The 27,893-nt window shown below is 38.8% G+C and overlaps 1 protein-coding gene across 2 annotated transcripts; it reads right to left on the bottom strand.

Moving 5' to 3' along the window:
• Positions 1 to 27,893, bottom strand: LOC122671195 (pantothenate kinase 2-like). 2 transcript variants are annotated; one of them, XM_043868299.1, is made up of 22 exons: positions 27,567 to 27,892; positions 26,522 to 26,734; positions 26,266 to 26,324; positions 25,154 to 25,270; positions 22,364 to 22,483; positions 22,185 to 22,279; positions 21,985 to 22,078; positions 20,129 to 20,260; positions 19,632 to 19,744; positions 19,284 to 19,476; positions 8,270 to 8,481; positions 7,482 to 7,526; positions 7,300 to 7,348; positions 6,265 to 6,347; positions 5,178 to 5,294; positions 4,781 to 4,844; positions 3,895 to 4,041; positions 3,630 to 3,788; positions 3,068 to 3,151; positions 1,235 to 1,429; positions 955 to 1,026; positions 1 to 432 (listed from the first exon to the last, which is right to left on the bottom strand). In XM_043868299.1, the coding sequence occupies exons 1-22, from the start codon at positions 27,823 to 27,825 to the stop codon at positions 343 to 345; spliced, it is 2,712 nt and encodes a 903-aa protein (XP_043724234.1). In that variant the 5' UTR covers positions 27,826 to 27,892; the 3' UTR covers positions 1 to 342. The 2 variants fall into 2 exon arrangements, with proteins under 2 accessions (XP_043724234.1, XP_043724235.1); XM_043868300.1 differs by lacking the exon at positions 1,235 to 1,429 and having other exon boundaries at positions 27,567 to 27,893.

Here is a 27,893-nt window from a genome sequence, read left to right on the forward strand (position 1 = left end):
AACCATTAAAAATGAATTATAAGTAAACTGGAAAAAGGGAGAGTTTATAAAGAGCATCACAGTGTTGTATTAATTGTACTTTCTACAGTATATAGAACTGAAACTTCCCTCTCTTTTATCTATGATCAGAGATTGGCTCAAAACCAGCAACTTGATCTGTTGGATCGCCGAAGATCACAAGTTCCAGATAGATTAGTTAGCCAAAAGGAAGGAATCTTTGACAATTGACAATGATGCGCAAGGCGATTTTCTCAATTGACTATATCCTTGCCATCCTGTCTCATTTAGTACAGAAAATTCAGAACATTGGGACACATGTCTGAACTCTAATAATGGAAGCTCTCAGCCGGCTGGTTCATATCGGCAGACACAATCATATATATTTCCTTTGATCAGTTTTTCTGCCAACCTCTGATTCTTCACCATTGCAAGCTGCAAAATAATTTTTTTTGTATAGAATAACCATAACTGTCAGAATCATGCATAGATGAATCAAGTACAGCAATAGATAGAGCTGTACGCATGTCATATATCTTTTAGGACCAAGTTTCTTTTCACCCACGGTGAATAGATTCCATGTTTTTGTTGCAGTTGGATGGGACTCTTAAGGACTGCGTCGGAATTCGTACAAAATAAATTTTTTTTGGGGGGTGGGGGATTATGATCCTCGATTCTCTTCACCTACTAAGAAGGTCTAGTGTTGTGTTCGAAATGGACCCAATAAGATTGACATCTCCTGCCCCCCACCCCCCACCACCCCCCAAAAAAAAAATCTAAGGTTATTACAAAGGCTCCAGACTTTGGAAAAGTAATCTAACCAAACTTTTTCCAGATCCAGGTTAAGAACCATCATATTGTGCATTATGAGTTCCAACCACCCTGCATTTGTGTCACAATGCACAAACACATGCATGGATGACAGTTTCCTATTGCTCTCAAGCTGTTAAAACTTACCTTAAGGGCATCACATTTAAAACGAGCATTGAAATTTGTATGGAGAGCACGGCCCATCCCTTCCAAGATTATCTGCATGGTACAACAATACCAAGTAGAAGATATCAATAAGCTTGGTCTCTATATCAGACTAGAAAATCTTTTCTGATATCGACTAAGAGAGTGAAAAGAAAATTCACATTGATCAGTCCTGAAGTGGGATGAATTTGATATAAAAGCTTTAATATGAATGGAAAACAGAGCTTGACTAGGATAATAAAAAAAGGCAGTAGTGGTCTACCAGGTCGGCCTCTTTTGCAGCAGCGGCTAGCTCTGAGCTGACCTGGTGGAGATCAATGCATGGACTCCCACATCCATTCTCAACAACCATTAAAGGAACTGAGGATGAATTCTCTTTTGAACCATCTTGGATAGTTATCATTGCATCCACAAGCAGGCCTCCTGCTTCAGCAGCTTTCCTGAGGATATCACAATGCTATAGACAAGAAGAATTAGTTTATTTGTTCAGATTGGTAAACCAACTTCGTCAATAAAAGAAGAAAGGATAAAACTAAAATGCATCAGAAAGAGAGAATATATTCAAAATACCTTTTGGGAGGGATTTTCATCACTAAAACCACTTTTAATTGTTTTTTTAATCTTATTTTAATGACTAATGCTGAAAGGGACCTTCCAATGGACTGTCAAATGTCTCTTTGATCTATTCCTAGGCAAACCTATGAAACATTATATGATTATAACTGTAGGTTTTGGATCAGGGTTGCAATCCAATTCAGAACCAGAACTCTAGTGCAATATCTGTACCTTCCCCTTTTTGCTCCACTAATTTTATCAACAGACTCATTCTGGTTACCCACGAAACCACACTGAAACCCCAAAATTAAAAGATTTTGTCAAAATTCCCAAAACCCTGGACCTATGTAACTTGGACCTTAGAACATGGAGCAGAGTGGTAGGAAAAGAAAAGAAAAACTCTGGAAAAGCTTCATAAGCTAATAGATTCAGTACAGTAAAATAACATAATGTTCAAATACAGTGGCATTAATGCTTAATTCAATGAAATACAAGGTACTTCCCTCCAACAGCTTCCATTGAAATGGACATTTTATACTGGCTCAAGAGCATCAATATTCAAACAGGCTCCATTTGGTTGCAAGTAAAGGGAAGTGAAATCACTTTTTGAAAAGAAAAAGGGAAGTTTTTTAATCATGATTGTATAACCTACCTAAAACTCTTGCCATATTTGGTAAATATATTTTTAGATATAAGATTAATTTTACTTTTCAAATCAAAGGAATTTGATTGTTTGATTTTAAAAGTAAAGTGAAATTTAATAACCAAATTCGGTATGTTTTGGACTTAGTTACACCATCATGTGAGGTAATCATTACAATAATTTCCAATTTTGTATTGATTTGATTCACTTCCCTTCCCTTTATTTCCCTTGCAACCAAACAGAGTCACAGTGACTTCTTGTGGAACAATCGACACCGGAATCACATAAAAGAGAACAGGACATGGAGCTCTTTTAGGCTGACATTATATTTTTTACTTCTCATCTTCTTTCTTTTTTCTGAGGTTTTCTTTTAGTAGTTTATGGATTTACATAATTTCTAATTTTATATTTTATTTTATAGCTTTTCCTCCCTTTCCTGAATAGTTTCTATCAAGTTCCTAGTTAAACAGAACTATTTACTTGGCAATTCCCATGTCCCTTTAGCCTGCTAATTCTATGCATATATTTAGTTAAAATTTAATAGGGACCACCTGGGATCTCTATATATTTGAATGTCTAAGTAATGGGCATGTGATATGAACTTCTGAAAAAAAAAAGTGGATAAAAAGAACATAAAAGAATCACTTTTTCTGTATTCCTTTATACTATTTTTGTTCTTAATATATTTTTTTTTGATGAGACTGCTGTTCTTAATATTCTAAATAAAATTTCTCTATATCAAATGAAGGTTCACATTTGTCTTAATCATCTTGAAGCATTTCTAACACTGCAGACATTGAGAGTTTTTAATTGGAAAATTTTTATAGATAAATTTTTTAATTGGATATTAAGATATAAGATAGAGAAGAAACTTGATAAGCGTTTGAATATAAAAACCTTGGCAGCCTCAGCTACAATATCAGGAAGTTCCATTGCAGTCACATCATTTAGTGCAGGAAGGGAGTTTGCAACCAGAACAACCTACAAAAATATAGTAAATTTTACAAATAAAAGTGATATACAAAGAATCTGCAGAACAGAATTAATGCCAAACTAGAGCATGCTCCATAATCCATATTAATACAATGACCTTCAAATGCAGCACCCTGTCATACATAAATTCTGAGGAGACCATAAACAATCCCTAAACTTAGTGAGCATGTCAAATGGGATATAAACAATCCCATGATTGTAGCTGAAATTTTGCAGCGACAAGCTTACAATAAAATTACTCACCTACAGTCTCCTCTGTATAACAAGACAGATGTAAGTCATTGGACATGTTTACAAATTTTCTTGCACTCATTTCATAATGGAAATTCGGTAAGAATGTTAACCAACTTAAACAACGTTAACTCAGCCAAGTAGATCTGGACATAGCCCGGAAGATGGTGGGTTGGACAAGTTGGACCAGGGAAAGAATCTAAACCCTTTTTACTAGCATTGCAAACAAACCTACCTCAGTTCCACGGCGGAGCAGTTCCCGTGCCAGTGGAAGCATCCCTAGTACAATATCAGCACCAGAGTTGTCGACAAAGAGCAATGCTCTTTTATGTGGAGGTGGCTTCTTGTCTACAGAACCAAGTATTCTTTCCTTGAAGATGTCAAAATCATCTACCTGCAAGAATGACAAAGGACCACTTATCATGTACTGAAAACTTATTTAGGAGTCACAGCAAATAATGAAGCACCATGGTTTCTTAACAAGTTATTCTGCCACTTGCCCGCCAAGGTCGTTGCATCTTTTTGCGACTCATACGATATATTTCAATGATAGTTCCTTTATGATAGAGATCGACACAAGCACGGGAACCCCAATCAAAAATATTTGCAGCAAGAACACCTTCAATAAGGGCAAGCAATCTTGAGTCCTACAAATTAAAAAAAAATTCAAAATAGTTAGTAGAATGAAAAGGGACAGAAAGATTATGTGGTTTACAAGGAAGCCACCACCTAAATGAACAGTAGTTTCAACCCCAATCTCAAATTTCTCTTGTTTGTCGAGAACGCTGTAAGCTCCAGTATATTTTAATTGCGAACATAAGATATGATAACATGATAACGAGAAAATAAGAATCTGCAAAACGTCCAAGGAGGAGAGCCATTTAACTACACCCCAGCCCCACCCCCCCCAAAAAAAATAATAAAATACACATATATGACACAAGTGTTGTATTTTGCTGCGTTATGCCTTTATGTATGGTCCAAGACACATTAACAGGCTTCTCCGGAACAAAGGGTTTTATGCCATTGACCCTAGGTCAAGGACTTGTTCTAACACCAAAACAACACAATTGCTTGAAGTTGCGGGTAGATGACATAATATCAAATAAATGACAGAACCAATTGTTTTCTTTTGTCCCCCCCACCAAAAAAATTCAACCTCATTTAGGGGCAGAGGATGTAAGCTCACATTGAAACATGATCGGTTCTGGAAAAAATGTCATATCCCTAAATGCCTAAGCAAAAAAAACTAAACATTGTTGTATATGGGCCAAAATAAATAAATAAAAACATAACTGTTGTTGTGTGTGTTGATAGACATTGTTGTAGCCCTTACTTATAGCTCGAGCTTATGGGATAAATGGTTGTAACAATAACTACACATACCTCACTCATACTATCAAGCTCCATGAGAAGGTCAGGTAAAACAGCCAGAGATGCCTCATTTTCCCTGTCACATGCAAAAGAGATAAGGAAATAAAATTTAAGAAATATTAAACATCAGCAATTGAGAATAACATGTACAGACAGAGTAGATGCTTGTATCATGTATCATATGTCTACATGTGTTAGTGCAAGCTATGTGACTGATATCCGTGAAGCAACAAGTATACAAGTCACCATTTCCATAGAAATAAGCATGAAAAGCATATGACTGAGAAATCCATATGAAACTATGACAAAGGAAAGCAAGATCCAATTGTGTAATGTGTATATGTGTGGCTGACCAAGCAATCATCTCTGTAGACTACAGAATGAAAGATAAATAGTATGATGTAACTACCTCTGTTTTATGCTTCTGTAGACATCAACAAACTGGAACTCTCTCAAGCTTTCCTCCCTTAGTTCCAATAGGTTGGCCAGTCCCAATTTTCCATAAGCAGCAGGCTCCTCCATTAACCTATTAGTCAAGTTAAAAGTTTGTAAATGAAAATTATCGAATGGTTGAATTCATGAAAGGTGTGCTCAAAACAGTGATACTTCTGAATGAAATTGATAATATTATTGCAATAACATTCCAAGCCTTGATCAGCTATTTGGCGGTTGGAATTTTGTTGCTTTCATAGATTTCTTTGTGGCAGCTTGGGGGAGGGGGAAGGGTGCCCATTTCAGTTTCTTTATTTTCTTGGACCAGTGCTTGGTGGACCCAGAGACTCTGGCCATCTTTGGATGTATAATCTCCCAGTAGGTATTACTTTGTGGCGAGGAAGTTGGAACATAAGACAAAAAACTTGTGTTAAGCATTCTTAAAGTTACAACCCCCCCCCCCCTGCAATTAACAAAGAGTATAGAGCATAGGATTAACACTGCTTCAAAGAAATATATTATCCAGAAATCTTTCAGACCTATGGGAAAATATATCAAAAAATAGGAATATCTAAAAAATATGGGGGATAAGACATTGTTAGTGTATTGCCTTCTAATGAACAAGAAGCCTCAGTGACTAGAAAATGCATATCATAGAGACTTATACTAATATATTAGATATCTTCTGGGCAAAATGTTGATATGGTTTAATGATTATCAGAATATCATCATCTCACCTCTGTTCAGGACAGGATGCCTTTTTTATCAACCATAATCAATAAAAAAGGACGTGATAGATTCTACAGTTCTATAAAGCTGATGGTAAACTGTCATTACAGTCTATAACATACATGCCACTCACTCACTCAGAACCTATCCAACACCTCCTCAGCAGTGATGCTTGTGAACCTCCATGGCTTTAAACTTTTCCATGTATCTGCTCAATCATTAAAAGAATGTATTTCCCCATGAGGGGAGTGGGAGCTGAAAAGATTTGTTCTGAAGCTAAATTAAACAAAATGCACAATGCAGTGTATAAGGGATTATTTATATGGAACTATTACCTCCTCAAGTGGGCAGAGAATGCATGAGCAAATGCATCACCCATTCTTTTAGCATCATCAGTTCCCCCTTCACTAGCAACTGCCTATGCATATAAAGATCACATGATTAGAAAGCAATTCTAGAAATTATCATACATCAGTGCTCCAAAATATTCATGGGGTAGACCATAAATTAGATAAAGTTCCCATCTCCCCTAAAAAAAGGAATAAAAATAGAAAGTAGTACTAATATTACAATCAAAAGCTCCAAATATCTGGGACTTGAAATTCCTTAATGGTTTTGGAATTTCAAGAAAAAGGTTACCTCTTAAAGATATATGGTGTCATTATTTCTTCAACTATGATAAGCTTTCAAAAGAGCGGCAAATGGCAAGACTGATGTAGATAGTGGGAATTTTCTTTCTTAACTGTAGTACAGTCGGTAGAATAAATTTTAGCATTATAATTTTCAGAATGCATTGGACTTTCATAATTCAAACGATAGAAGTTTAATATGAGCTGAACTGCTCATATTTGCAAAACCATTAGGATCGCCTAAGATAGCTTCAAGATAGCAGATGTTATATATCCAGAGTGCTGTTCCCATATCGGCTAGTTTTTATCCAGTAAAAAATTAGAATACAACAGGGAAAATGTGAATTTTATTGTGTGCACGGGAGGTGGTTATGTAGATGGGGATGCTATTGTAGCTTTTATTTCTTTTTTTCTTTTTTTGTAGGGCGTAGGATGTGATGGGTTCTTCTGCAGCTCGCTTTGCTCATTGGGTTTGAAATCTTGGGTTGGGGGTTGGCTGTTCCTTTTTTGTCATTCGTAAATCTTCTTTTATTTTCTTATTAATATATTTTTCCTAAGATTAGAAATTAAAAGAAAAATCTGCATCAGAAATCTTGGTGGTACCAAGGTGTCAGCAGCAAGGAAGCACTGCAAGTCTCGGGACCACACATACACATACATGATATGCCTCATTTGGGACAGACTTGCAGCATTAAGAGCTTAAAAAGAAATATTCCAAGTGTATAAGAAAAACATATATACCTTATCAACAAGGTCTGGCAAATGCTCGGACAACACAGTGAACCAATACCTATAGAAAGATACAGTTCCCAGGTTAACTAAAGAATGTTACAGCCCACTTTAGATTTTCAAAATGGGATCTGCATTCAGTGGGAAAGGAATTTTCTCCAATAGAAGCGCAAATGCATATAGTTTGTACTTACTCAAGCTCACTGTGATCAGATAGATCAATGGTGTTAGGTTCATACCTGTATTACAAGAAGTAATTATAATGTGAGGAGAATGGGAAGCAAATGGATGAAGCTCTATCTCACATAATAGAAACAATACCATGAGGAACAGAAAACAGTCAGAGAAAAACCAACCATCCAAAACAATAAACGTAAATTGGAGGCAGCAAAATGTACCTCCCCCCCCCCCCCTCTTCTAAAAAGGAAAAAAAAAAACTCTTATAAATAATCATACACTTGCAGGGACAATAAAATGAATTGTGAAGGATTAGACAAGGAGAATTTTTTTTTCTATTTTTAATTTCTCCCAGATGAAGTAAAAACACTGATCATGTTCTAAGATTTCCCCTTTGTTCTCTTTCTTGTCCTTAGTGTAGTTAAGTGATAAGATGTACATGGTCCTACAGTACTACTAAGAAGGATGCCAAAAGAGAACAGGAAACATGCCAAACCAGTAAACACTAAGTAAGCTACAAGGGTACGTCACAGTCTACATGAAAAACAACAATCAAAAAGTCAAATCTCCATGAAGAATATATTATTGCATATTTGCCATGATACCACCAGGAAAGTTCTACATCTCTTCTTGCTACATAAATATTATAATAACAGATGGCAACCATGTATCAAACACATCACTATTATAATAACACATGGTAACCATGTATCAAACTATTCATAAGTAACATTAATAATGGTTTTATATTGAAAAACTATTTATATAATATAGGCAGCAGACTAAGAAAAAAAATACTACATACGTCTTTGGGTCTGCCAGCAATGGAAACACCTCCAATGTAGGTACCAAATGAAGCACACCAACGTTTAAAGCAGCACTTGCATCAGAACGCAGAGTATTTCCTTTGGACAAAGGTACCTCAAAGCCACCAGGGCCAGTGGTTCCCAGGGGAGCCATTGGCACGGGGGCAATAATTTCAGTGCTCTTCTGCGCAAACTTCTCCATCCATGAAATCTGCAAATGACATCCACAACTTGATGTCTATGAGGGGTTCTAAGAGCTAATTTAACAGAGAGAGAGAGAGAGAGAGAGTGAGAGAGTTCTCAACATCAGGAAAATGATTATGGAGAAACCATCAGGTTTAAGATTTTTCTCGATCTATTAAGATATTTCTTTTTTCACATTCTATAGTAACAAAGGGTAAAAATGACAGTGATGACCCATCCCCTTGAAGGGTTTTCCTCTGTTCAGAATATATAATAGTTTACAGCCTTCTGAAACCCACAAATTCGTGGGCCCTACTAGTGTTTTGTTAGAGCTGAAAGGGCTATGGATTGAGATGAACATAGATCCAGAAAATAATTCTCGAGTAATTTTTCGCAAATTTTATTTGCACGAATTTTGCATACTAAGTGGCTTAGCCTCATTATGCTCCTCTTTGTCATTCATAGAACTTACTCCCATTTTGTTTTCTGTTCTGGACCTACCCAGCCCGGGGAGAAGCTATCTAAGTGCCGTGCAGCTTTGCTGGGCCTGGGCTGAAGCCCTATGATACCATTGTAGCTCCACAGAAATTATTGATTGGCATGCAGCAAATCAGTAAGTACATTCATGTCTAATTCCTTAACTTGTTCTCAGCTTTGATTAGCATAGAATAAATATTTGGTGTTGAAGACTGATTTTCTCATCATCAATGTGAACCATACCAAATTTATGCACTGCTATGCTTCACTGTAGGTGGGTATGTAAGAATAAGAGACTCTACATTTACAGTTCTTATTGAAATCTACATTTGTGCATATCTCGTGTTCTGTATGATTCTGCTTCTTGACTTTTAAATGAATACACTTCTATCGGATATCACATGCATGTAGACAACCAGCATCATGGTGATGTAGACAAGCTGATGTGTGGCAAGCATTATGCTAGAAGTAAGCATTAGAAGAGGGCTGGTTCACTTATCCAATTGGTGGACCAACAATTGGGCCATAGTGTCATGGCCATTTCGTCCAGCACTGTTCGCATGGCCTACGGTCTTGGCATAGGTGGGGCTTGAGAGTTAGCCATGGCATGGGGATGATGCCTAAAGGCATTTTTGTAATTAAATTCTATGAGTATGATTTTTCAGGGGGGGGGTAATGTCTCCTTCTGGAAAAGTACAAAAAGCATCCTAAAATCACCCATTTGATTGAGTATGCTACTAATAGATCTCTACCTCTTATTATAGTGTGTACTTCCGGAGGAGCACGCATGCAAGAAGGGAGTTTGAGCAGTAGTTTTGGAACAGTTAGATAGAGGTTTGTGATTGCAAACGGCTTATTCCTGGCTTCCCGCCATATACGGACGGATTGACTCCCCTTACTCAACATAGGGCCCACACATAGGGGAGTGATAGGTTGTCAAGGTGTACAGCCTTTGGTTGCCTGCTCCCTATGCTAGTGGCTTGAGGCCCATTGTCCTGCTACACACTTTGCTTAGTGATCCCCTTAAGATTGCTAGGTTGTAATGTTTCCCTTCAATTAACGGAAGTGCTTTGTCTTCCTACCATCTGTGTGTCTTTGCCTTGCTTTCCTCCCTTCCTTTTGTGGCTTGTTTAGGCTTACTCATAGCATCGCGTGCTAGTGAGTGCCACACGGACACCCAATTGAGTATGTCAGTGACAGTTGGTATCAAAGCCACATCTGATCATAGGAGAAGCCATGGGCGAAAACCTATAGACACAGTCGAGCACGAGGACTCACCTCGATGCACTCGAGGCCCAAATGCAAACACTTAGGGGGTGGTTAGAAAACCTACCCACTCTAGTAGTGAGGGTTGCTATCCTGGGGCAGGGCAACAACTGCTCGTTGAGAAGGTGGACGCCCTTGATGAGGGGTATACACAGCTCTCTAATACCCATGGTTCAAAATTTCGCGATATATCGGCATATTTCGGAAATCTCGACACTACCAAGACAAGATGGGCCTACAAAATGAAAAAAGTTAAACTTTCGTGACATTTCGGTATATTTCGGTATGTCACCAAAATATCGCCGAAATGTTACAAACCCATCACGTGACTCTTTAACCCTTCGACTATAAAAGCAGAATCTCGCATATCTCGGTCGAAATTTCGACTGAGACCTTGCAGAGACTCTCTTTTGTTCCTTCTTTTTTTTTATCTTCCAAGCCTCTTCCAACTTGTTCTTCATCATTTTCGACGGATCGTCGCTGGAAACACGTCGGAAACACCTCCTAACATATTTGTGAAGGCTTTTTCACTGTTTAAGGTAATTTTTTTCTTCTCTAAAACTATTTTTTTGAAAATACTATGTTCAATACTAGTTGGATGGTGATGATATTATTCTATGTTAAACACCAGAGGCCGATCTACAACCTCACAGTGTTGAAATTTTTTTTCCATATGTATTTTATTTTTTTAATTTTTTGATTTACAAAATTGATTTTTCTACAACAAAAATAGGAAAAAGTTTTGGGTAATATAAATTGGATGGGTATCAATTAAATATATGTTAGACACCAATGGCCGATCTATGGCTTCACGCTGTCGAAAATATTTTTTGCCAATAAATAATTAATTTTATTTTCGAAAATTAAGAAAAATATTTAAAAAATAAAAAAAAGTAAATAAATAAGGAAAAATATGAGGTCTTGGTTTGAAAAATCATAAAAAAATATGAAAGTAATTTATACATGTTTTTGAAGTGCATTAGATATATATTATGTTTAATCATTTCGATTTGTTGTGTTAGGTCAATATTTATATGAAAATTATTTATAAAAAAATTATTTTTAATTATGAGAAAAATATAAGGATTAGGGGAAAATATTAAATAGCTATACAATTGTTTTCGTAGTCTCAAAGTCTCAATTGAAGTGCTTCTACATTAAGTTTTTTATTATTTGTTTTACTTACATTGCAGTAAACAAGTATTATTATGGCGGATCGTGAAAGACAACGTGCGAAAGGAAAGCAGAGGGTAGGAGAAAGTAGTCAACAAAGGGAGCAGAGGGAGCAAAGGCCAGTGAGGCAGCCTAGGGGTGACATTGCATGGTTACATGGAGTACTAATTGATGGGGATAAGAGAAAATCACAATGTAACTATTATCACATGCAGTTTTTGGGAGGTGGGTCCAGTACACTTAAACAACATCTGACTGGAGGATCTAAAGATGTTGTAGCTTACCATATGGTCTCTACTAAAGTAGCTAGGGAAGTTGGTGAAAGTTTGAGGGGGAAGATGAAGAGGAAGGCTGACAAGCATAGGGTAAGGGAACAACTTGAGGAGGCAGTGAGGAGTTCAATGGGAGGAGGAGAAGGAGAATACCATGATGATGATGATGACAATGATGACCCATCTATGTGCCTACTAATATACAAACACCACAGGAGGCTAGGATTTGTTTTATGAAAGTTGTGAGTTGTGAGTTGTGACTTTGTGTATTGAATATTGAACTATTGACTATTATGGAGTTTATGAGTTATGACTTATGAACTTATGCACTTATGCCTTTACGAGTTTAAAGTTTAAACTAAAGGCTACATTTAACTTTGTTTTTTTGTTTCATTGCTTTGTTTAAATTTCTTATTATGTCTTTTAGTACTTAAACAATGTGTATTTAACTATTTATACATCAGGGTTCGACCGTATACTGTCAATCAAGGGTGCAAACCCAAAACACCACTTTGAGTTCATTTTTTTGCAATATGAAGGTTTAAATGTATTTATTTAGCTTAATTAAGGGTGTACATGAAGTATCAAGCCTTAATATGGCCAAAAACCCACCGAGATGGAGTGCCGAAATATGACAGAAAAAATACCATATTTCGCCGAAATTTCGGAATATTTCGGAAATTTCGACCAGCCCGAAATGGCGAGATGAGACGAAATTTCGAACTATGCCAATGCCATGGAGATGTGCTAGAAGAAGACACAAGGGGCATAGTGGCAGCCCTACAGGCTTCAATTGAGGAATTAACAAGTTGAGTCAACTTGCTAGTGAGGGCAGTTGGCTCTAGTGATGCCGGGGTGATAGAACCTCGTCCTCGTGTGAAGGAACCTGAGCCGAGCAAGTATAGGGGTGCTCGAGATGCCAAGGAATTAGAGAATTTCTTGTTTGAGATGGACCAATACTTCCGCACCATAAAACCAAATGAGGCAGGCAAGGTGTCGATGGCTACGATGCATCTCTCGGGAGATGCAAAGTTGTGGTGGCGCTTGCGTTACAATGCCATCCAAAAAGGGTCCTGTACTATCAACACGTGGGAGGACCTAAAGAAAGAGTTGAAGAGTCAATTCCTCCCTGAAAAGTGAAAACGTCAACTACCTTTTTCGACTTAAGCTTCGCTAGCTGTAACACACTGGCACAGTATGAGACTATGTCAAAGAATTTATGACCTTAATGCTTGACATCAAAGACATGTCTGAGAATGATAGGGTGTTCCAATTCATTGAGGGCCTCAAACCTTGGGTTAGGACCGAGATGCACCGACAAAGGATATAAGACCTTGTGTCGACTTATGCAGCTGCCGAATGCATAATGGACTATGTTCAAACCCCTGCAAAAAGGGCTCCTATGTCAACTAGTGGGGGCGGACGGTTCGGAAATACCTACAACAACAATAGATATCAAGGTGAAAGGGACTTTAGTTCCAATAGGTCTGCTCCCTCCTCAAAAGGCTCCATCGTTTCGACGGCTGGGTCAAGACCAACCTCACGGTGTTTCTTATGTAAAGGATCACACAGAAGCCAAGAGTGCCCATATAAAGAAACCCTCAATGTTGTACAAGCTTCATCTCCGCCTGTTGTGGAGGTAGAAAGTAGGAGTGGTGAGGATGATGAGCCACAAGTGGGACCCATCGACTGTCGTATGCCTTAAAGGGACAGGTTGATGAGAAGAAGGCTGCGTCCTAAGGGTTGATGTTCATTAATTCCAAAATCAATAGAAAACCCACTATAGCAATGCTAGACACAAGAGCCACCCACAACTTCGTCTCTAAATCATAGGCAAAATGACTTGGTTTGAACTTGGTGAAGGACTTGAGTTGTACCAAGGCCGTTAACTCCGCTGCCCGACCAGTGATTGGCACTGCTAGATCTGTTCTTGTTGAGATGGGGTCTTGGTTTGGACATACAAACCTAATAAAGATATCCATGGATGACTTTCAAGTCATCTTGGGCATGGAGTTCTTGCAAAACCATAAAGCAGTGCCCATGCCATGTTTAGAGTCTTTATGTTTGTTCAGAGACAAGCCTTGTGTTGTTCCTGCTATAACCCATAAAAGCACTAGTGGGACCATATCAGCCATTCAACTAGAGAAGGGGCTGAAGAGGGGGGAACTCACCTACCTAGCTGCCTTGAAGGTTGATACTGATGAGATAACCTTGAAGCCAGTACTCGACAAAGTATGTGGCATTGTGGCATATTGAAAGAATTTGAAGATGTGATGCCCTTGGAGCTGTCAAAACACCTCCCTCCTCGGAGTGCTATAGACCATGAAATTGAGCTCCTCCCTGGAAGTAAACCACCTGCAAAGGGTCCCTATTGTATGGCACCGCACAAATTAGCTGAGCTCTGTAAACAATTGGATGGGGTACTTGAAGCTGGATTCATTCGACCCTCCAAGGCACCGTATGGGGCTCTAGTACTCTTCCAACGTAAGCATGATGGAGCTTACAATTATGTGTTGACTACAGAGCTCTCAACAAGGTCACCGTTAGGAACAAATACCCTATACCCTTGATTGCTGACTTATTTGACCAACTTGGAGGAACCAATACTTCTCTAAGGTTGACCTGAGATAGGGGTACCACCAAGTTTGAGTTGCAGAGGGTGATGAGCCTAAGACCACTTGAGTCACTAGATATGGCGCCTTTGAGTTCCTAGTTAAGCCATTTGGCTTGACCAATGCCCTAACAACTTTTTGTACACTGATGAATCAGATTTTCCATGATTGTCTGGACAGGTTTGTGGTGATGTACCTTGACGACATTGTGGTGTATAGCTCAACCCTAGAAGAGCATCTTGAACACCTTAGAAGGGTCTTTCAACTGCTGTGGAAGGCCCCGACCAATGTTCGTGAGTTGTGGTCATTCCTAAGGTTGGTGAACTACTGCTGGTGATTTATTGTTGGATACTCTAGAAAGACTACTCCATTGACATATATGCTGAAGAAAGATAAGCCATGGGTATGGTCTAATGCAAGTGCTCGAGCCTTTGAAGAACTCAAGCTTGTTGCCACCTGTGAATTAGTTCCTGGACTCCTCAATGTGACCAAGCCTTTTGAGGTGCGGACTGATGCCTCAGACTATGCCATTGGTGGAGTCTTGGTACAAGAAGAACACCACGTTGCCTTTAAGAGCTGAAAACTATCCGGGATCGAGCGACGCTATACGGCTCAAGAGAAGGAGCTTTTGGCAGTGGTACATTGCCTCCGAGTATGGAAGCACTACTTGCTTGGGTCCAACTTTGTAGTAAAGACCGACAACGTAGCAATGTCTCATTTCATGACCCAACAGAAGTTATCACAAACAGGCTCACTGGCAAGAATTCCTATCTGAGTTTGACATGTCCCTTGCGTACAAGCCTGGCCGGAGGAACAATGTGGCAGACGTTCTTAGTCGCAAGGCCGAACTAACAACACTACAACAAGAGCCAAGGCGATACACAAGCCAAGTAGGCACCAACTTATTGTTGAAGATCAATCAAACTCCCTTTGGTCTCTGATAAAAGCTGGAGGAACCAAACGGTTTTGGGAAGGGGATGGACTACTTTACACCAAAGGCAGCCGTCTTTAAATCCCTCGGTCTAGGAACTTAAGGAAGGAGTTGATTAAGGAATGCCATGACACTTCATGGGCAGGACATCCTGGTGGGCGCCACACCTTTACCTTGCTAGAAACAGTCTACTATTGGCCCCGCATGAGAGACGATGTGATGGAGTATGTCAAACTTGCTTGGTGTGCCAACAAGACAAGGTTGAGAGGAACAAACCCTTGGGTCTTTGGGAGCCATTGCCAATACCCCAAAGACCATGGGAAAGTGTCTCTCTTGACTTCATTTGTTCCTTGCCAAAAGAAGAGGAGTATGGATCTGTGCTAGTGGTGGTAGACAGATTTTCCAAGTATGCAACTTTCATCCTTGCTCCTACCCACTGCACAGCGAAGGAGATAGCTTTCTTGTTCATGAAGAATGTGGCCAAGTACTGGGGCATCCCTCAAAACATTGTGAGTGATAGAGATCTAAGATTTACCGGGAAGTTTCAAACTATTGGGATCTCAGCTAGACATTGCATCAAGTGGCCACCCCCAAACAGACGGCCTAACAGAGTGATTCAACGCCCTCCTCAATGACTACTAGCGCCACTTTGTGCAAGCCAATCAGAAGAACTGGTTGAACTTGTTGGACATTGCACAATTTTCCTTTAACCTACAACCGAGCTCCGCCTCGCTCAAAAGCCCTTTTGAGCTCGCCACTGGCCAACAACCATTAACACCCCACATGTTGGCTGTTGGTTACAAAGGAAACAATCCTGCAGCCCATCGGTTTGTGAAGGATTGGGATGATAATGTCAAAATGGCTAAGGCTTACCTAGAGAAAGTCGCTCACCGCATAAAAAAATGGGCCGATCTAGTAAAGGAGACCTGACAAGTTCGACATTGGAGACATGGTTCTTGTGAAGCTTCATCCAGAGCGACTCAAGATGCTTCGAGGCACAAATGAGAAGTTAGTACGTTGCTACAAGGTCCCTTTCCCATCATCAAACAAGTTGGCAAAGTCTCTTATCGTGTGTAGCTTCCCATCTGGCTCAAGCAACTTCTTCCAGTCTTCTATGCCAGTTGCTTAAAGCCTTGTCATCCCGATCAGGACGACCCAGCTCATAACATTTCGAAGTTTCCTCCAACAGTAGTGAAGTTTACCCCAACAAAGGATGTCGAATACATTGTAGCTGAGCGACGAAAGCAGGTTCTACCCAACAAGCCTTCATTGATGGAGTACCTAGTCAAGTGGAAGGGCTTGCCAGAGTCCGAAGAAAGTTGGGAACCAGTGACATCCCTACTGAGTTGACGAGGGCGTTAACATTACAAGTGGGGGAGAATGTCACGGCCGTTTCATCCAGCGCTGTTCGCATGGCCTACGGTTGTGGCATAGGTGGGAATTGAGAGTTTGTCATGGCATGGGGATGGTGTAATTAAATTTCTATGAGTAGTTTTTCAGGGGGGGTCATGTCTCCTGGAAAGTACAAAAAGCATAAAAGCATCCTTATAAGGGAGTGACAGGTTGTCAAGGAGTGCAGCCTTTGGTTGCCTGATCCTATTCTAGTGGCATGAGGCCCATTGTCCTGCTACACACATCGCTTGGTGATCCCCTTTAGATTGCTAGGTTGTAAAGTTTCCCTTCAATTAATGAAAGTGCTTTGTCTTCCTACTATTTGTGTGTCTTTGCCTTCCTTTCCTCCCTTCCTTTTGTGGCTTGTTTAGGCTTACTCATAGCATCGTGTGCTAGTAAGTGCCGCACAGCCACCCAATTGATTAGGTCCGTGACAATAGGGCCAACCAGCCTTGATCTGGGCCAGCCCACTTGGGCTGGGAGTTTGTTGGGTCTCTCAAACCCAAATCGTGGGGGGTAGAATAGTCCTTTTTTATTGTCATTCTTTAAGTACAAGCTGGTTGGATGATGGGTGCTTCATAAGGTGGGGACCACATGACAAGAAGAATCTTCAGTGGGGGTCCACAAGGAGAGGAGGCCGGCTGCTGGACTTATAGAAGACTATATTTACTTTCTAACTCTTTGAATCCTAGTTTCTAATTTCAGAACATTGTCAAGTTAAGTTTCTAATTTCTTGTAACTTGAGGGGCAAGATATTGCTCCCTATTTATATATAAGGCTTTTAGAAGCCACCCCCATGATTAATGAAGTTGAATTGATATTGCTTTGTGTAAGATTTCTTGTCCTAGTATGAGGATGAAGGGCTGAGAGAGCCTGTCTGAGAGAGCCGAAACCTTATCCCCTTTTCTCATATCTTCTATTTTCTTCTTTCTTCATTATCTCCTCTACCTCCATTGAGTTCTGCTTGTGCTGCTCTTATTGACTGCAAAGCTGCTACTGGATAACACCTTGAACATCCTGCGGATCTGCTCCCCAGCCTTTGTTTTGTCCTGAAGCTTCAAACTCAAACAACTCTGCAACAAGTCCTCTGATCCAGTAGAGGCTTTGGGGGCTGAACCCTGTCAAGGAGTGCTCCACTCGATCCCTTGTTTGGAGTCCAAATTCCCACTGGTATGCAAGATCTCACATAACCTTCTAATTTTGAGTCTGCCTCACATCTCAGTTGTCAGCCATCAGAATTGGCTAAGTTTTGGAGCAAAGGTTCCCCCCATCACCTACCCCACTCGATCCAAGTTTAGTTGCAACCTGCTGACTAGTTTGGTTCCTACACTCAATTCCCTGTTTACACCCTACCTTCTAATTTGGTGACCTGCTTCTACTTGTGTTTCAGGCCATCCAAATCAGCCACAACTTGGAGGTTTAGTTGACCTTACCAGGGCCTATACTCGACCTTGATTCCAGCCCCAATACTTGGCTGGTTGCAAAGAATCAGACCACCTTTTAATTCTGGTTTTGAACCTGGTTTAACCCTGTAGTTGGAGTTGGTTACTAGTTGACTGATTTACTATATTGTGGGTATTTGGGGTTAGCTTGCTATTCTAGCCTCACATTACCTGGAGCCCATTGTGTAGTGGGAATGTTAGGATCTCATTTATGGACTGCAGTTAGTAATAACTACGACACAGAATCTCCAATGAAGCAGAAGCATTTTTCCCTGATAGGATCATAACTTCTCTCCAGTTTTCTTTTTTTTTTTGGTCATTGACTACCCAGTCATCAACTAGAACCTAGAGCCCCGGGGTAGGCAGGGGGGGGGGGGAGGGTTGAACACCAGACCTTCTGCATCTTACACCAGACCTATATCTGGCAGAGCCCATTGACCTGCAGTTCATTCCCAACTTCTCTCCAGTTACACTCATGGAAGTGTGTATTTATACACAGTAATGAAGAAAGGAGAGAGTTTAAACTTCGATATGATGGAAAATGAATGATTATAAGCTCACTGGAGGCATTACCCTCAGCTTTGGAGCTCATCAATTGTATTAAGTGATTTACTCTGGATCCCAAGTAGTTGGGTTAAGGCATTTGTGCGGCTGAGTTGAGCATGTAAACATTTGACCATTGACCTGTTTCCTACATACTGAATTTCGTAAGCTATTTGAAGGTGCCATCAACACAATATTCTGGATTCTGGTGGCAGCAAAGCGTGCAAAGAAACTGAATCGGGCTAATTTTTGGAGGCACATCAACGACTCTATACTTGAACTTTTGTAAATCAAATTAGCCTTGAAATCTTATTTATTCATGGGCAACGTCTTTTTGAACCAGTACAACGAGGAAGAAGAAGATGATTATAATCATTTAGGTCTAAATGAAACAAATGTAGAACAAAATGACAAGAAGCTAATAAATTACAAAGAATATACAAAAAAAAAAAACTCTGCTGAAACCCCAGAAGAATTCATAAGACTATTTTCTAACTTTAAATATCACCTAGACCTATTTGACATGATTTCATTTGTCTTGCCATGTTGGTAACACTATAATTTTAGCACAAGACACCCCTTTTGGCAACAGTAACATACTAGACTGAAGGTGTAGTCCCACCAGGGCCTCTTCGAGTTCATGTTTGATGCCTCACATCTGTATCTCATACCAACTATATTGTTGATGTCTGAGCCACATAAACATTACATTGTATACTTGCCTTCTCTTTCAAATCCCCAAGTGGTGGACCATGAATTTTTCCTGCTACGTAGGGTGCACCCATTGGGAATCGTTCCACTAACTGATGGGCCATCAAGTCATCAAGACCATGCTTTTCGTAGCTCATGAATGCACCTAAAGCTCCCAAAAACCCCTCATGCCGCAAAAACATTGCCTTTGCCTGACCTTTTGACCTAAAAAGTTAAGTTGAAATATTGGGTTGATGAGTGTGAGAAAGACACAAGGACGTTACATCAGGGCAACATAAAATCATCGCAGGAAAGAAAAAGGTTGTGAAACTCAAAACTCTTCAAGGCTTGATAGAGTAGTTCTAGTCCTTGATACTCACCAGAAATTTACTGCAACTGAAAGAGTGTCCATGGTGTAAGCATGACCTCGTATAAAAAATCCTCCGAAAAAGATACGCTTGATCCCAAACCGAAGCGCATTCAAGTATGAGACCTACTATGGAGGAAGCCAAATCAGAAACACTGCAATAAAAAAAGCATAACCAGATTCATCTTTTTACAACTTCAGCTAATCTAGCTCACATGCTTGTGCAACCCCCCCCCCCCCCACCCTCTCTCTCACAACACTCTGCATGCGTAAAACACACAGAATATTTGCATATTTGACAGAAAATATCAGATCTTGGATCAGGGTTGCCACTCTCATTTATATCAGGTCAGATTTCAAAGAAGTATATCCGAATCCAATTCAGTTCAGTCTAAATGAAATGTTAATAAATAAGTTACCATCCCAAACACAATTCCAAATCCAAACTTTCATGATAGCCCTTAAAGCTTAGTCTATATTATGTGAAAAAACAGACTCTATGAAGCTCACCTGCCCAATATTATATGAAATCATTCGGAGGAGGGATAAGGAGATGTCTTCAGGTCTGTAGTCCTCAAGCTCCTTGTTCTCATAAATTGCCTTCCCAAAGCTAGAAGCAATGGTTGATGCGGACAGTCCAATCTGTGACCATTTAATTAAATAAGAGTAACTAGGTAATTCTAGCATAAAAACAGGAAAACTTGCATCCTAACACAATATTCAAAACCACAAATCTAACACACATAACTATCTATAAATTAAGAAGTACAACCATCCAAGACCAAGAGAAAATATCTTACTAATAAAAAAAATTAAATTCCTCTGACTTGCTGATAAAGCATTCACTCTTCAGCTAATCCAAAATACACCAATTACTAAGTGCAAGAAATAGGTCATTCCGCAACCCACCTACCCACCCACCCCACCCCCGCCCAAAAAAAAAAAGTCCCATCTATTCAAATATTTGGCTGTACGAATCAAGAGAATGGCAACCTGGACTCCACCTTATGACACACAACAATACCCATTCAATTGGGGAATGGTGCGAACAGAAGATATGATGACAGACATTTTTTTACTTCAGTGCTAATCGAGATGTCTACAGTATAAATATGACTCATAAGATATAAATATATCTGCTCTCAGCTTCTGGTCCATATACATCCAAGAATTACAAGTGCATTGTACCACAATATCAGTAGTATTTTGCTTCAGTTCTGAGCAACTGTGTACATATACAAAGTCTAAAGTATCAATACGTATCCTAAGATACAGTCTGTTAGATATCTATTTTTGGCCTATGGTCACAAACACATGTGACTTGTCAAAAAAAAAATTCCAAGTGCATTGTACCGTAATATCAGTATTGACTGAAAAGAATTGGTAACCATACATGTAGATACACATGGAAAAACATCAATACTTAAAACAGTACTTTAGAGCTATATTCTCTTTCAAAATTCCTTTACTGGTTCTACAATCTCCAACATTTTCTTGTCATGTTCATACATTAAAGAGGTGGGGGGCATCAAGTTGAACGCAAAAAAATTATTAAATATGCATGTGAACTAAATTTCCATTCAATTTCTTTCATTTAACAATAGATACGATCTTGTTTACTACTCACAACCACTAGTGCTCTTGTTCAAATCAAAAGGAAATGGGGAAAAATTGAATATCCCCAAGATACAAGTGTACAGAAAAGCAGAAACTACCCTAGTTTAAGCCCACATATCTCTTAGAACCTTGAAACCAGCAACCTATTTCTAAACACAACCAACCCTACTTGCATGACATAGGGGCTAGATGGCCCTTCCTGCAAGCTGTGATGATGATTGCCAAAAACATTAACCAAGAAAGGTTGATTAGACATTATATGAAATACAATATGCACAGGGATATGAATAGTGTATCCTTTAGATGTCTAGCTTCAACATTGGTGTCCAGTGGAAGGGAGGTTGACTTCTAAGGCTTGCTTAGGCCTTTTTCACAAATATATGTTTTCAAATTAGGATCTCTCACCCCATAACTTCATTTCCCAAGTACCAAGAAAAAATGAGGAGTTTATCAGCAGAGACATCTTTTTAGAAGAACCTATAGGTTTCCACCTCTAGGGGGGGGGGGGGAAGATATCTCAACTGTTTTTCAAGGCTTTAGCATGGCTACAGTAATAACCACACGTCCACACCCGCAATTTAGTAGCTTAATTCACAAACTGTGATTTCATATAAAATGTTAACTTTAGTCTGTTCTCATGCATGGCATTTCATCCATACTGTTTTATCCCAAGATATGCATCCTAGAGTTGGCTTATTTACACAAAGTTAACATATTATATTTGAATAGATACCTTGCAGGATTTATACCTTGGAATAATCCATACCGCCATAGATATCTCCAACAAGCATGTCTATTTTTCTATTATCTCCTCGCTGACTCAACTCCAGCAACTCATCAAAGCTGGAAGTAGAAAAACAGAGGTGAGCATTAAACAAGAAACTAAAGTTGAAGCTAGAATATCATGGAGACATGGACAATACAAAATGAGTTGGAAGATCATAAGGACCTCTTGCACTTTGTCAAAAGTCTTCCCAAGCCCCAGTATGTTCCACCACCAACATTTGTCCCACTAACTCGCTGAAACTTTCCCTCTCCATCCACCTAAACAACCACCTCAAAACAGTGAGCCCTTAATTCTTTTAAACCTCAACAGTAAAATAAGACGAGGAAAGCCATGAGCACAACCTTGATCATGCCAACACCAGATCCAATATTAACAAGGAGATACGGGAACAAATCATTATGGTCAATTTGCACAAATTCTTTCTGACCCTCCATGTGTGTGAAAGCTTCATGTCGGATTGCCTACTCAGAACACAAGTAAAATGTCTGTTGAGATTCTTAATTGAGTACAATAATCCAAGAGAATAGTGGAAACCATGCAGTTGAGGAGATAAAAATTCAGCATTACATTGAAAATAAAATATATGCCCCTTTCTGTAGTAGACACAGTGTTTCTCAAGATGAATGGACCAACTAGTAACTCCAATAAACAATCTCAATATGCTAAAGGGAACTGGAGCACAAAAAAATCCTTTAGATATTCCAGTGTGCATCATAGAGCAGAGACTGCCAAGCTAAACTCTTTACTGTTATTTTCACCAGTAGATACAATCGATCATTTAACCACATCTGGTAATTCCATAGTTTCAAGGATTTGTTAATGGCAATCCAGCAGAGAGCCAGTTGGGGCTATCCAAGTCGGTGGAGGGGTGTCATGTCGATATATCGATATGTCGTCCGCCATGGTGATCATATCGACATGTCACCCACCATGGCGATCATATCGACCATGTTTTATTTTTTATTTTCTCTATTTTTAATGTCATTTAGTACGCTATAATATATACCCTATAACATCAAAAATTAACATGAAAGTGTACTACTAGTCTACTATGGTTTAATTCATGAAAGTGTAATATCCATTAGTGTATATGAAATCATGGATTATCAAATAATTGATAGCAATAGTCTTACTGATAATAAAGTTGAAAAATCATGAGAGTTGAGATATGATTCATATGAAAGTGACTACAAAATTAATAAAACAAAAAAACAATTACCAGAACAAAATTTATATTGAGTGAATAAAGCTAATAAACAATCTATCTAAATAAAAAAAAAAATTTGCTGATGTGAATATGTGATTGTGTATTAGTCAATAGTGTATTAGTGATTTCTGTTTGATGTTTTTTTTATTTTTTTTATGTTAAGGAAAAAGCATTAAAATAAAAAATGGTTTAAAAAATTAAGTTTTATAATTTGAAACAACCATGTCGCCCGATATGGCCATATGTCGTGATATGGCGTCCAGGAGGCCATATCGGTCGATATTCTTACATCATCCATATTGGTGGTTGATATGCCTACTTCTCCAGCGATATGATGCCATGGCGACGCCATGACAACTATGATTGAAACATTGTACTAAGAGTTCTCAGTTGGTCAGGCAGTTTCAGTGACTAGTCAAATAAATCAACTGAGGATTGAGCCCCCAAAACAGGTAGAAGGCTGGGCATTTTTCAGACATTGGTTCTTATATTCTTGTCACTGGCTATGTATCATATATAGCTTTAGGATCCACAACTATGTGGTCATTATATAAAACTTAATGTCTAATAGATTAACACATAGCCAAATCCTCATGTTATTGCACTTGTTACCCCCTTCTCCTTCTTTTTTGCAAGACTCCCTATGTACCAGATTAATTTTCTTTTCTCCTCTCCAATGAACCCCCATGTGTCATTCTGACAAAGTTCCCTTAACTGTTCACATGGGAATAATCCTGAATCAAGGATGGTACATGCAGGATTTAAAGTAGCCGTACGTGTCGTATCTTATCGGCAGATAAATATCGGTATCGGTCGGTACCAATACATCTTTCTTTTTTAAAAGAAAATGGTTTGTCTCGGATTGTATCGAAATGTATCAGCCGATACGGGCTGATACGATACGATACGACCAATACATATTGATACCATCGATACGCTTGGTAAAGGGTTCCGTGGGTGGTTTAATACGTATCGATTCGTATCGATCGATACGGCTCGATACATCTCAAATTCTCACATACCGATACCATCGATACATTCCATAACAAAACCCTTTTCACTCACAGACTTGATACAGCTCCTATTCTAACGGGAAAATGAAGGAAAACTCTCAACCAAGAGTCTAAAATCTTGTATTTAATCTTGGTTTTTCACACTTTTGGACTAAAAAACGAATCAAGGAGTGCTACAACATCATTCTTTGCATCATCTGATACTCTTCATGGCTATAGATGATTACAACATGTAAGAAACCTCATCTTTTATAATAGTTTCAATTTAATGCACTTGTTTGGTTATACATTATTTTCCATTTTACTGTTTATGCATGATACTTGCTATATATTGCTATACATATATATATATATTTGTTCCAAAAGTGTATTTCCATGTGCATCTTGACCATTACTATGCGTATTTGTAGTGTTTGATACGTATCACCGATACGATACGCCTCTTAAAATCACCCGACCGATACAATACCCAATACAGATACTTTAAACCTTGGGTACATGTGAAGTGACACCAGCATATGAATGCCATAAAATGAAAAAATGATAAATACAAGAACAGATAGGGAAACATCATCTATCGTACTCACACCTTTATGGATTTGTAATAATGGGAGTCAAATGTGAACTTGCCAAAGGGGGAAAAATTCAAGCCAATTTTATGCATATTCAAATATCCTCAGGACATTAACAACATCATTGGGTTCCAAGAGAGAATAAAAATGTGAGAAACTAAAGAAATTATATGTTATTTAGTTCTCTTTGAAATATTCATAGAAAGAATATAGGAAATGAGAACTCAAGACAGAGAAATCAAAGAAGGTTCGTATCCACGTAGAGATTGGGGGGGGGGGGGAAGAAAGAAAGAAATCAAAGGATACGTACCAAAATAATAAATATCATCAGGGTACTACCTTAAACAAAAAATTAGCTCCAGCCACCAGACAATCCATTTCATCTTCCTTGTCAAGACTGACTCCAAGCCTCTCTTTGAAGAGGTCTGCAAATTTGTATGCTCCACCACCTGTGGCCTTCACCCAAACATAACTAGTAAATAGATTTACGTGCATTAAAAGCAAATAGAAACCCACATATCTAAGTAAAAAAACTCAGATCATTTTTATCTTAAAATTTTCTATTTTCCCACCTTCGAAGTAATTATGTCTATAAAGTGAGGCTTGCAGATTCAAAGGACACAGTTAGTAATGAAGATAGATCCAAGAGGACAACATGACACTACAGTGGAGTTTATTATCATCATTCCCAAGTTTCCAAACTACAAGTTTGGGGAAGCAACCGGATGAGTAAGAGGGGGGGGATGACAGAGTGGAAAAAGCTACTCTATTAATTTCTTTGTTTGGAGAATCGGTGAATTTGTTTGGCAAAGGCTCCAGGTTTTTATCTGTTGGATCAGGTGGCAAGGGCATGTGTAGGGAGGTCCAATCTTATTGCACATTTTGGGGGGTATTGCCATGTTTAATGAGTAGCATTTCACTGTTTTGCAGCCTTTTGTCTCTTCTTAAGCCCTGTTGATTAGCATTGTTTTCTTCTTGCTATTGTTTAATGAACTCTTGTTTCTGATCACAAATAAGATGACAACAAGATCATGATTCAGTAAGTTAAAAACGAAAGAGGTCGCAAGAAATTTCAAATAACTTTCCTCCCCCACACTCCACCCCCTTCCTTTCTGTGGGGTATGTGTGTGTTGCAAAGAGGTCTAAAAACGTGCAGTGTCGTACCATGACACAAGCTTTCTCTGTTATGACTGGATTTGCGATTTGTTACTCAAAATCAACAAAGAAACAATCCAGCATTTTGACATGAACATCATTTCTCCAACTAATTAGTATCCAGGAGCTCTTCCCAGTGAACCAATTTCAGTAGATGGCTTAAGGGTCTACATTCCTACTCATTTTCATAGCTTGAAGGCTAAAAATCCTACTTAGATGTAACAGGTAAATGTTGGCCTAACATAGTTGAAAATCAGAATGTAACAATGTCCAAAATACAGCAACACAAAATTTACCTTAATAATTGCATTATCATTAGATGGGACCATGGAATTCCAACTACGTGAATCCAATCCTGTTCATAAAGAAAATTACCAGAATCAACATAAACAGAAATTAAAAAAGAAGTATTAATGGAATAAGAAATTATGTTTTCAAGATATATCTGGAAATTAAAAAAAAAAAGTAATAACAGCCAATTAGATAGTTGCACCACAATTATCCCCCAATAATACTCCATTAACAGAGAAGATGAAAAGAAAATTGCAATACCACCAGTGTGTAGCTGCTTCGAAGCAATAAAGTCCAAGCATTCGCTAATCTTAGATGTCTCAAACTTCACAAAATGCAGTCTTCCACCAAGAACAGGATAGCTCATTCTATTACTATTTGAAACCCCTAATCTCTCCTTCAACGACCTCTTCCTCTTATCATCAACTAAGCGATCCTCATGTCTTGAGAAATATACCAATTTGATCAGAGATCCTGCGGGTAAAGCATAGAATCATCAATTGATCTACATAAAATGCACTGTAAAGCATCAACCATAACTGTCAAGTCAGATAAGGTCATTCCAAAATGAGAAAACAAGGCTATAATTAAAGTCTACTTATAGTCTGGAACTGGCAATTTGAAAAAAAAAATGTATACATAGTTAAATAAAAACCACATGATGAAAAATCCTTCATGATATCCAATAACAAAAAACCAAAATTTACTGGGAGAGGAATGAAATTGAGCAGAATTTTAAATTGTACTCCTAGAGTAGAATAAGAAACCCATCACAATTTAAACCACAAAGAACTCAATTAAGCAGCTTCAAATTCATTCACAACGCAAACCAGAACATCCCCACCTAAGGATGGCAAATAAGATGAGAGAGAGAGAGAGAGAGAGCAAATGGATACACCAAATGCCATTCGAATATCAACTAACACCCCCAAAGACCCACTCCAAAAAAGGGGATTGCCATGCCAAATACAGAATTAACTTGGGAGAGGGAAGAAATTTCATCAAACAAACTCAGAAAATGAAAACAAAATAATGATCCGGATAAACAACAAATACGCGCCAAAAACCAGAACAATTTGAGAAAGAAAAATAAAGCAGCACCCATAATTCAGTTTTAAGAAAGGTAGAAGTGGTAGGGGAACAAAACAACAAAAAGATTCAGGCTGTCGCAAAATATAATCTTAGAACATTTTCTGAGATACCCACTTCCAGGAATGAAAAAAAATTCCATAGACATTTCCAGGAAGAAGGCAAAATAAAATCGGCCCTAGTAAGAGAGTGGGGAAATAAAAATAGAACAGCTCACCTCCAATGTCCAAAGCCAAGCGAGATATGTCATCAGACTGGTTAGGCAACAGAATTGTTGGGTCTCTCTCCTCGAAATTCCCCTGGATTGCAGCACCGCTGAGATCGAGCTGAGACCGAGAGCTCAATCGGTGAACTGAATTCGTGGCCGTCATCGCCATTTCACTGCCCTCCGGTTTCTCACCTTTCTCCACCTTCTGCTCACTTCCCTCTTTTATATTTATGGTTTCAGGAACTGAGCCTTCACTTGAACCAGCCATTACCAACTTCCTTCCACTTTGCTGCCTAATCCCAACTGTCCGCGCAAGCGTATTCTATGGGTCTTGCT

Source organism: Telopea speciosissima, chromosome 8, assembly GCF_018873765.1.
Source record: "Telopea speciosissima isolate NSW1024214 ecotype Mountain lineage chromosome 8, Tspe_v1, whole genome shotgun sequence".
Classification (NCBI taxonomy): domain Eukaryota; kingdom Viridiplantae; phylum Streptophyta; class Magnoliopsida; order Proteales; family Proteaceae; genus Telopea; species Telopea speciosissima.

What these genes read in the sequence shown, in the direction of transcription:
- LOC122671195 (XM_043868299.1), bottom strand. Translation starts at nt 27,825, where the DNA reads ATGGCTGGTTCAAGTGAAGGCTCAGTTCCTGAAACCATAAATATAAAA. An exon ending in TTTCATATAATATTGGGCAG is followed by an intron (nt 19,745 to 20,128) that starts GTGAGCTTCATA and finishes CCTCCATAGTAG; the next exon opens with GTCTCATACTTGAATGCGCT. An exon ending in TGCTCCGCCGTGGAACTGAG is followed by an intron (nt 3,152 to 3,629) that starts GTAGGTTTGTTT and finishes ATATTTTTGTAG; the next exon opens with GTTGTTCTGGTTGCAAACTC.